The 10,706-nt window shown below is 40.1% G+C and overlaps 1 protein-coding gene across 3 annotated transcripts in view; it reads left to right on the plus strand.

Annotated features, from left to right (window-relative positions):
• POPDC3 (popeye domain cAMP effector 3) overlaps positions 1–9,299 on the plus strand; it is a 22,609-nt gene extending 13,310 nt beyond the window's left edge. The window contains exons 1-4 of one of the 3 annotated variants that reach the window (XM_028494614.2): positions 4,651–4,766; positions 5,639–6,375; positions 7,706–7,814; positions 8,836–9,299. In XM_028494614.2, coding sequence (XP_028350415.1) covers positions 5,891–6,375; positions 7,706–7,814; positions 8,836–9,114 — 873 coding nt within the window. In that variant the 5' untranslated portion in view covers positions 4,651–4,766; positions 5,639–5,890 and the 3' untranslated portion in view covers positions 9,115–9,299. Of the gene's footprint in view, positions 1–4,650; positions 4,767–5,007; positions 5,332–5,638; positions 6,376–7,705; positions 7,815–8,835 lie in introns of those variants that run through there. The other 2 variants (XM_028494613.2, XM_024115564.3) reach the window with 2 other exon arrangements.
• Positions 9,300–10,706: the final 1,407 nt, after the last annotated feature.

Below are 10,706 nucleotides of genomic sequence, written 5' to 3' on the forward strand. Positions count from 1 at the left end.
TTTATTCCTAGGTATTTTATTCTTTTTGTTGCAGTGGTAAATGGGAGTGTTTTCTTAATTTCACTTTCAGATTTTTCATCATTAGTGCATAGGAATGCAAGAGATTTCTGTGCATTAATTTTGTATCCTGCTACTTTACCAAATTCGTTGATTAGCTCTAGTAGTTTTCTGGTAGCATCTTTAGGATTCTCTATGTATAGTATCATGTCATCTGTAAACAATGACAGCTTTACTTCTTCTTTTCTGATTTGGATTCCTTTTATTTCTTTTTCTTCTCTGATTGCTGTGGCTAGAACTTCCAAAACTATGTTGAATAATAGTGGTAAGAGTAGGCAACCTTGTCTTGTTCCTGATCTTAGCGGAAATGGTTTCAGTTTTTCACCATTGAGGATGATGTTGGCTGTGGCCAGGTGATTCTGATGGAAGTGATCTGAGCACACCTGCTGGGAAGCACTAAACACTAATCTAAGGAACAAGATTGTTTTTGGCTTCCAGAGACTGGCTTCTTGGCCACTGGAAAGTGAAAACTTAAGGATGGGTTGGTTCTGGGTCTATACCTGCCAGCAGTAGGCGGCCAGGACACAAGATAGGGAAGAATGATAGAGATCACTCCTGCAGAAATGAGTAAATTTAGAATTTACAGTATAAGGATGGTTCGTCTTCAACTGTAATCCTCTGAGGGAAAGAAAACTTTTGAAAACTGTATTCTCCAAATGGCTCAGCTCTATAACATACAAGCAACAAATACAGCAATGGCATTTCTATGTTATTTAAAAATTTGCTAAGAATTTTTAATAAAGATTTTCTCATATGAATCTTCTAGCACCCTTTAAAGTGGACAGAATAGGTGATATTACCTCTGCTTTACTGATGAATAAATATGTCTGAGTTCATCTAAGTAGCAGGGAGGAAACTAAAGCTTACATTTTCTAAATCCTGGTACTGTGGAAGCAGAATGATGCAGTTTAAACTGTGAGTTTCAGAGTCAGGCAGACCTGGATGGAATCTTAGTTCCAATATAAGCAGTGTGGTAACCTTGAACAGTTTACTTGCCTTCTCTGAGTTTTCTCATCTGTGAGATGGAGATAATAGTACTTTCCTCATGGGGTTGTTGTGCAGATTAAATGAGATAATTTTTCAAATATGTCTGGCACATAGTTGCTGAATAAATGCAGCTCCTTAAAGATAAGCAGAGAAGGGCTCCCCTGGTGGCGCAGTGGTTGAGAGTCTGCCTGCCGATGTGGGGGACACGGGTTCGTGCCCCGGTCCGGGAGGATCCCACATGCCGCGGAGCGGCTGGGCCCGTGAGCCATGGCCGCTGAGCCTGCGCGTCCGGGCCTGTGCTCCGCAACGGGAGAGGCCACAACAGTGAGAGGCCTGCGTACCACAAAAAAAAAAAAAAGATAAGCAGAGAAAACTAGCTTTTTTTTTTTTTTTTTTTTCAAAACAACATAAATTTATTCTCTCATAGTTCTGGAGGCCAGAAGTCTGAAATCATGGTGTTGGTAGGTATACTCCTTCCAGAAGCTCTAAGGGAGATTCTGTTCCTTGCCTCTTCCAGTGTCTGGTGGCTGTCAGCATTCCTTGATTTATGGCTGCATCACTCCAGTCTCTGCCTCTGTGGTCACATTGCTTCCTCCTCTTCTATCCATCTGCATCCTCTGTGTGTCTCTTATAAGAACAATTGCCATTGGATTTGGCCCATCCAAGTAATCTAGGATGGTCTTCTCATCTGGAGAGCCTTAACTTAGTTATATCTACAAAGACTTTCTTTCCAAATAAGATTACAGTCACAGCTTCCAGTGATCAGGGCATGATCATACATATTGGGGGGCAAAAACTAGCTTTAAGTTCATGATTATTTCCCATATGGGACACACACCAAAGTTGGGGTATTATTCCAATTAATGAGTAGAATATTGGAATTTTGATCTTCTTCGTTGCCTAGCAACCCACTGTGTTTTAATCAGATCAGGAATTCAACTGCTCTTAAGGAACTGAACGTTCTAAGAAGACAGAAGGATTCTCCTATGAATTTGGAGTTGTGCCAGACATCTTAAATAAGTGATGTCCCAATCCCTCAGTCAAGGTCTCCTCCACTTCTGTTCCCGTAGGTGACAGAAGATGTTAGAACATCTGTTGAATTGGATAGAGAGTGGGGATGGAAAAGGTAGAGTGGGCTTGTACCTCTATACCAGTGTGTTCAATCCACATTCACTGAGTGCCAAGGGTCAGAAGTACAAAAACATTTGTCTTTGCCCCTTAAGAATTCTGGAATCTAGAAGAGGAAGTGAGTCAATGTTGAATAATAATACAGCAGATTACTTCATGAGTGCCTTTCTATGTCTGTGTCCCTGGCAGTATTCTAAGCATTATGGATTGAAGAGTACAAGCAGATATAGCAGGTCTCAAATATCCACTGTTAGGATTATTATTTTACTGGCAAGCTGTCCTGGCAGAATATCCCACTGGTCTCCCAACACATTAAATCAGATTCACAACCTTGAAAGACACATTGCCTGCTGGGGAGGGCATGAAGCTGAGTGGAAGAGGACCTGAACTTCCACCCTGTGACTTACTGCCTCCTTTCCCTGAAGCAAGTTACTTAACCTGTCCGGTGCCCCGCCTTGCTCATCTGTAGGCTGAGCATGATGCCTTAGATACTGCCTCCCTCACAGCAGTTAAGTGTGATGCAGCGAGGTAATAAATGTCCGCGTTCTGAACCGATAACTGCCATTTCTGAGCTGATCTTCATCCGTTTGCCACCCAGTTTAGATCACATTTCACTGAGCGTCTTTGTGCCTGCCTTTACATTTCCTTATTCCCTAGAACTCAGGGTCTTACAATTTAAAGAGCAAACTTGGAAATATTTTGTTTACGTGCCCTTTATTTTGTCTCCGTCATTCGTATCCCCATGTGTTAACTTCTTTTGCAGGGAAGACCCACTTTATCGCTTAAGAAATCCATTGTGCTCCTTGGGCATTTCAGCATTTATTTACCCCAAAACATGACTTAAGGCCTACAGGCCTTTAAAGCAGGCAGCTGGTTGATGAATCATGTGCAGCATTCATATAGTGCTGCTGGCACATGTCAGAGGAACACTCAGACTCATCACCTGCCCCTGTCAGTTCTTCCTCTTCTAATAAAGTACATCTGTTTTGGTGACTGAATAAAAACACACCAAGCAGAGAAAGGCTGGGTGTGGAGTAATTTAATCAGGGCAAGTCAGCACTCCCTGTTGAGTGAGACGGTGTCAAGGATAGGAAGATGGCTTGGTAGCAGCTTATTGAAACAGAGGCCCACTGGGAAGGGCCAGAAACACAGTTCCTCACATAATCATAATGGGTCACACTCCAGGAATGTAGGTGGCCCAGTATATCCCCCAAGTCAAGAGTTTAAGGGGGCAAGATTCCCATAAGCTCCCTTATGAATTGCCACCAACATTTTATATGGCCTCTCCCTATTAGCATCATTTTAACAATTTGTTGAGGATTATAAATTTTTCAGGAAGTTCAAACCCAAGTTCAGAGCTCTACTGGTGGTGCTTTTTAATATTGGCTTCATGGCTGTGCTGGATCCTAAGGAGTTGATTAATTTAAAATACCCAAGTTTTAAAAGTAAAACAGCAGGGGGACTGACATTTGCAGTCTGCATTTCACAGTTGTCACTACTCATTGTATTTTTTAAAAACGTTTCTTTGTTTTGAATGTGCAGTAATATATAATTTTGTGTTTTGTTTAAAGAGGAGAAATGAAACATATTCAGGATGCCAGTCTGCCTTGCGTCTCATCTCTCACAGAGAGATGGGTGGAGTGATAATTAGAGGGATGCAGACTGTGTAAAATGTATTTGAAAGCAGCATAAGTAGAAATAACAATATGGTTGTAAGTTATAGGTCTGTGTTGTTGTTTCTTTTTTTCATGATTCACCTGGTGATGTTCTTAATGGCATTACTTGCTGAGAAGAGAATCACTGTCCAAGATGAAAAACCGGGAACTTCAGCTGCAGCAGCTTCTTTATTTTTATTTCTAGTTCTGTTGGTAGTAACACTATTCCTCTTTTCACTTCAGCTAAGTCATTTTCACCTCTCTTTGTGTACTTTTTTTCTATGAGACAAGATCTATGATATCTGATATTTTATTAACAGGTGTTCTGGAAAAATCCATCTCAAGATAAAAACACTAAATATAGCACACAAGTTCAAGGTTCTTGAATGTTATTTTGGTTTCAAAAAAGTCAATCTAATGAATGCTTCACGTTGAAACCATTTATTGTTAAGAAACCTGGGTGACTGGGGCTTCCCTGGTGGCGCAGTGGTTGACAGTTCGCCTGCCGATGCAGGGGACACGGGTTCGTGCCCCGGTCCGGGAGGATCCCACATGCCGTGGAGCAACCGGGCCCGTGGGCCATGGCCGCTGAGCCTGCGCGTCCGGAGCCTGTGCTCCGCAACAAGAGAGGCCGCGACAGTGAGAGGCCTGCGTACCGCGATGAAGAGTGGCCCCCGCTCGCTGCAACTGGAGAAAGCCCTCGCACAGAAATGAAGACCCAACACAGCCAAAAATAAATAAATAAATAAATAAATAAAAATTGAAAAAAAAAAGAAACCTGGTGATAAATGATACATATCCTACAGCTCTGTCATCATGGTTAAATCTCTCCTGAGTCAGATCACATATTAGCATTTTTACCATATGGCTGAAAGGGTAGAGAATATATGTGCAGAGGAACAAGTCGCTAACATTTTTGACCATCTGGTAAATACATGTGTAAGTAGCAGGAATTTTAATATTATTTATTTAGTTATATGGATGCAACCTTTAACCTGAAATAGCCTCTAATACAGTGAAGGAGAACTGAATTCTTTTTATTTCTCAAATAATTTAGATCTAATTAATTAAACATTTTCACAGTCTACTATGTGCCCTTAAAATCTGACTCCTAATTGTGTGTTTCTTATGTTTATTGATTTATTAGGGCTCCTTACAGTGCCTAATTTAAAATATCTCTCATGGGAGATCACATGATTGGATCTGGCATGCAGGCTCAAGTCCTGAAGCTCTGCTCTGCCACCAACCGCTGTGTGGCCTTGGATAAATTACTTGGCCTCTCTGAGCTTCGAATTCTTCATCTATAAAGAGTGAATAACATATTGTCAAACAGTATCTCTAAAAGGGTGGGCCATGGAAGGCCATGGATTGATGCATCAAAATCACGTGGGGAGCTTGTTCAAAATACCAACACTTAGGCTCCACCCTCAGAGATTCTGACTCAGTATATCCAGAAACAGTCTATGAATCTGCATATTTAGTCACTGTCCCAAGAGATTCTGAGGTATACTGAATTACTCTTATAGGGACCAGCTGATTATAGCACTTAGCTTTCTTGAAAACTATGTAGTTAGTTAATTGTAACAAATACTAAAATTTCTGTAAATAATTCATTATTATTAATAAGCCTAACTCTAAAATATGCATTTTTATATCCTAGAAATTTAACACTTTCAGTATTTGTGCTGAAAACATTTTAACTTCATAGAAAATAGGATGTCAACTTGAATAAGTAATGCTGATGGCTCATTGAATATACTTCTCATTTCTCCTTGTTTAATTAGAATCCTTTCTGTTTTTTTCTTACACAGGAAACCACAGAATATTTGTGGGCTAGATCTAAATCAGGATTCCAGATGAACTTAAGGATGCTAGCATGGGATTCTTAGTTTTTCAAGATCCATACACACCAAACCCTTAATCACCCCAACTCCAGTGTCCGGGCTTTCTCTGGTTTTGTGAAGACTGAGCAAAACTCTGATGATGGAAAAGCAAAGGACTTAATTACTTGCTTTGATATCATTTAACATCAACTGAGAAGTGAACCAGACGGTAGTACAGCCATGGAAAGAAATTCAAGTTTATGGAAGAACCTAATAGATGAACACCCAGTCTGCACCATCTGGAAGCAAGAGGCCGAAGGAGCCATCTATCATCTTGCCAGTATTTTATTTGTAGTAGGTTTCATGGGTGGCAGTGGATTCTTCGGGCTCCTTTACGTCTTCAGTTTGCTGGGGTTGGGTTTTCTCTGTTCTGCTATCTGGGCTTGGGTAGATGTCTGTGCAGCTGACATATTTTCCTGGAATTTTATATTGTTTGTCATCTGCTTCATGCGGTTTGTTCACATCGCCTATCAAGTTCGCAGCATAACCTTTGCGCGAGAATTTCAGCTGTTGTACAGCTCGCTCTTCCAGCCTCTGGGGACCTCTTTGCCCGACTTCAGAACTATTGCTATGAGCTCAGAAGTGGTTACTTTGGAAAAGGAGCACTGTTATGCCATGCAGGGGAAAACCTCCATTGACAAACTCTCCCTGCTTGTCTCAGGAAGGTTTGTACTCTTGACGCTTGCATGTCTTTCCTCTTTATTACTTACTAGCTTGTGTTTCTTTCTGCTGCATTTTCCATCTCAACACAGCATAGTCCTGGGCAGCATTTAGCACGCTGAGGCATGAGAAAGCCCTGACACATGAGTCATGGACATAGGCATTTAGAGTACAGGGTATTATTTACTTGAAGCAGGTTATAATTTAGAGTCTTAACATTTCTTCATAGAAATCAAATGTATGAATTGGTTTGTCTGGATATGCTCCTTGTTTCCAAGCTAATCATGAGAGTCAAGAGGATGATGCCAGCTTAAAATAATAGAATACTTACGTTAGCATGCAAAGTATTTTGAACAGATTCTGATAGGGCATTCTTTTAAATAATAAAGAACACTTAAATTTTATAATGATCATTTTTTTCAGGAAATTCTAGCAATTGCCCACTTGCTAGAAGGGGACATGCACTATATATAAAATTTGAAAACAAAGTTTGGAGGAAGAAATACTAATGTGATTATTCATGTTTTTTAAAAGGTTAAATATTTAGTTTACAGAGGTATTTCCAGTGGTACTTCTTTATGTTCTTCAGTGTTCTCCTACTTAATTTAAAATCTGACTGAGTGCATTCATACTTTTAATTGAAATATATTATATACACATAAATAAGGGACTTCCCTGGTGGCACAGTGATTAAGAATCCACCTGCCAGTGCAGGGGAAACGGGTTTGAGCCCTGGTCCGGGAAGATCCCACATGCCATGGAGCAACTAAGCCTGTGCGCCACAACTACTGAGCCTGCGCTCTAGAGCCCGAGAGCCACAACTACTGAGCCTGCGCGCCGCAACGAAGAGTAGCCCCTGCTCGCTGCAACTAGAGAAAGCCAGTGCAGCAACGAAGACCCAACGCAGCCAAAAATAATTAGAAATAAATAAAAGATTAAATATTTAGTTTACAGAGGTATTTCCAGTGGTACTTCTTTATGTTCTTCAGTGTTCTCCTACTTAATTTAAAATCTGACTGAGTGCATTGAAACTTTTAATTGAAATATATTATATACACATAAATGGGCACATATCATCAATGTACAGTTTGATGAATTTTCTGATGAATCTTACCCACTGTTCCAGAATCCTAACCATGGGAGGAACAGCAGTACATAAATCTTAAAGGGGATTTTTGTCACTTATTGTAATGCATGAATTTAATATTTTGCCCTTAAAGATTTTAAAAGCCAAAAAAACCATCAGAGATCGGAAATACTGTTCCCTATCCTCTCCCCCAACTTAGTGCTCTCTTTCTCCTTCCCTCATAACTGATGTCCTCTGTGTTTGGGTAGGATCAGAGTGACAGTTGATGGCGAATTTCTGCATTACATTTTCCCCTTCCAGTTCCTGGATTCTCCTGAATGGGACTCACTGAAACCCACAGAGGAAGGCATTTTTCAGGTAAGGAATAACTAGGCCACACTGTGAACACTGCCTCTTCCAAGCAGATAAACACTGTTTGTTTAAAAACAGGCAAACAAGCAAACAGAGCAGCAGATGACATAGGAATAATTTATATTTAACTTTGGAACGTACTTAGTATCATGCATGTCTTCCCAGTTCCGCTTGAGTCTTGCTGATTAATGTCACTTTATAGGTGCGGCAACAAGGAGAAGATTGGGTATTACATATGACAGAAAGGAGTCTGTGATAAATATCCTTAAATTTTTCTTTGCTTAACTGAGTATATGGGAATTAAAATATAATTAATAGATATTTGACTCTAAACTAAACACTGCCACCTGTCACAGTTTAGAAAAACACCAAGAACAAAAAATCTGCCCTTATTACAAAATAAGTGACTTTTAAGATTCAAAATACTGATGAACTTGTTGTTTTCTAGCAACAAAATGCTAAACTTACTGTCACTACTCTGCTGCCATATCTGGTAGTTTTGAAAGATCATCCTTTCAGTAGGTTCTGTCTATTATGGTACACTTCCTCTGGTTAATACATGTAACATACATGTGTGTGTATACATGTGTGTGTATTTGTAATACAAATTCATATACATATGCAGAATAGGTTAATTCTATTCGGTACTGCAGAAACCGCATTAGGGTTAAATGTTTACAGTCTTCAGGATTGACTTGGAAATATTTCTCTGACATTAGCCAATTTTATTATGTTTTAATATCAAGTAGCTCTCACTTCACTGAAATGCAAAATCTAGATACCCAAACTTAGAAAACAGATAAACTGGAGATGGGCACAACATTGTGATTATTCATGTTATAAATTACATATATAGTAATAAATTTTGTAGTTTCTATTTTAACAATTTATTGTGGGTTGGAAGGCTTTTTTAACGTTAAAATCAGCACGAGAAATTCATTTAAAATTTGGGGCCCAAAAAAAACCACACGGCAGAATGTTTCTTGCTTCCTAATCTCTGATTATGTGTGGTCTTATGTTTGTTTAGGTAACCCTCACAGCAGAAACTGATTGTCGATATGTGTCCTGGAGGAGAAAGAAATTATACTTGCTCTTGGCTCAGCATCGTTACATCTCCCGCCTGTTTTCAGTTTTAATTGGCAGTGACATTGCAGATAAACTCTATGCCTTGAATGACAGGGTATATATAGGAAAAAGATACCGTTATGATATTCGGTTACCCAACTTCTATCAAATGTCAAGTCCTGAAATGTCCAGATCAACCCTGACAGAACATTTTCAGAATTCCAGACATCGTGATAAATGACACCGAAGCCTGAAGTTTTATAATGATAAAAGAAAGACTCTCTTCATCACTCCCCGAATGAAACAGCAAAATACAGAAAATTGAGCTCACTAATATTTTTATAAATCCAACTCAGAGGCGAGATGCCATTGCCAGCTGTTTCATTCATCTCAACGTGTGCATTGTGAATAAATTTTACAAGTTTTTTTCTGTATTTCTCATTGGATATATGGGGGGGGGGGATGAGTAACTATGGGCAGTTTGTCCTTTTCTGCATCAGCACTGGGAGAATGAAATTTTGCATTCTCAAATATGTCCTCAGACTTATTCAAATCTGCTGCCTTGCCCTACTGAGTTAGTTAGGTGTTGCTTCTCAAGAAGCAGCCAGTAAGTACTCTCAGCAGGAGTGTGGGTAGCTACTGTCCACACCAGTGTTTCCAGAATTCACTTTTTGCTACACCTCTGATGAAAGCAACATGCGTTATTGTGGTGGGCAGCAATTACTTATTTTAAATGTGAAGTTATTTAATATGACTGGAAAGCAGAATAAATGCAAGAGGTAACAGTATGCCAGTCTTGAAGACTACTTTATTGCTACAAATAATTCATCTGCTTAATCATTACAGTAATGATTACAGTACATTACAGTAATAGTCCGTCCGAATCATTACAATAACATATTTTAAAAGAGGCATTTCATGAAAAACAAAGCTGCATACTAATTACTGAGTAAAAAGAATACTTGTGAATAAATAGTAAAAGTACAGCATCTCAATTTTCCATGTTCGGCTGAAAGGGCAAGAGGGGGTGGTTTGGCTAGACAGTGAGGGACTCCTACTGAAAGCTCCACCCACCGCAAGCACGCTGTCGCAAGCACGGGCGTCTGCCTTCCAGCCATTCCTTCAGCTTTGTAAAGAGACAGATCTGATCCCTACCTGGAAAAAACTGGTTTTCTGATGCTCACGTGCAGGCCATGTTCTTTGGTAGAAAGATATAGCCTCCTACATTTAACAAGTGTATATTGAGCACCTACTGTGGCTCCAGATGCTGACCTGGGCACTGGAAATATTTCAGGTAACAGAAATCCTATCCCTCGTAGAGCTCACATTCTGGAGGTGGGGGAGACAGATAATAAAATAAATCAGAAACACCTAGAGGTAGAAAGAGATAGTACCATGGGGAAAGCTAAATCAGGGAAGGTCGCTAGGAAGGGGCATTGCAATTTTAATAGCGGTCAAGGAAGGCCCGAGAGAGAAAGGTAATGTTTGAGCCAAGGCCTGAAAGAAGCAAAGGAACGATGCATGCAGCTATTTGGGGAAAGAGCCATCTGGGCCGAAGGAGAGCAAATGAGGTCTTTAGGCAAAAGCAGGAGCGGCTGGGAGGCCGGCGTGGTTACAGCAGAATGATCACATGGGAGAGAGAGCAAAGAGGTAATATGGTGGCCTAATAAGCATGACAAGAACTTTGACTTTTATTCTGAGAATGACCAGAAGCCACTGGAGAGTTTTAAATAGAAGAGTGATGTGATCTGCCCTACGTTTTAATAGAATCACGTTGGCTAGTCTGCTGAGAATAGACTGGGGGAGATGGGGACAGGAGTGGACCTGGAAGGG

Source organism: Physeter macrocephalus, chromosome 10, assembly GCF_002837175.3.
Source record: "Physeter macrocephalus isolate SW-GA chromosome 10, ASM283717v5, whole genome shotgun sequence".
Lineage (NCBI taxonomy): Eukaryota > Metazoa > Chordata > Mammalia > Artiodactyla > Physeteridae > Physeter > Physeter macrocephalus.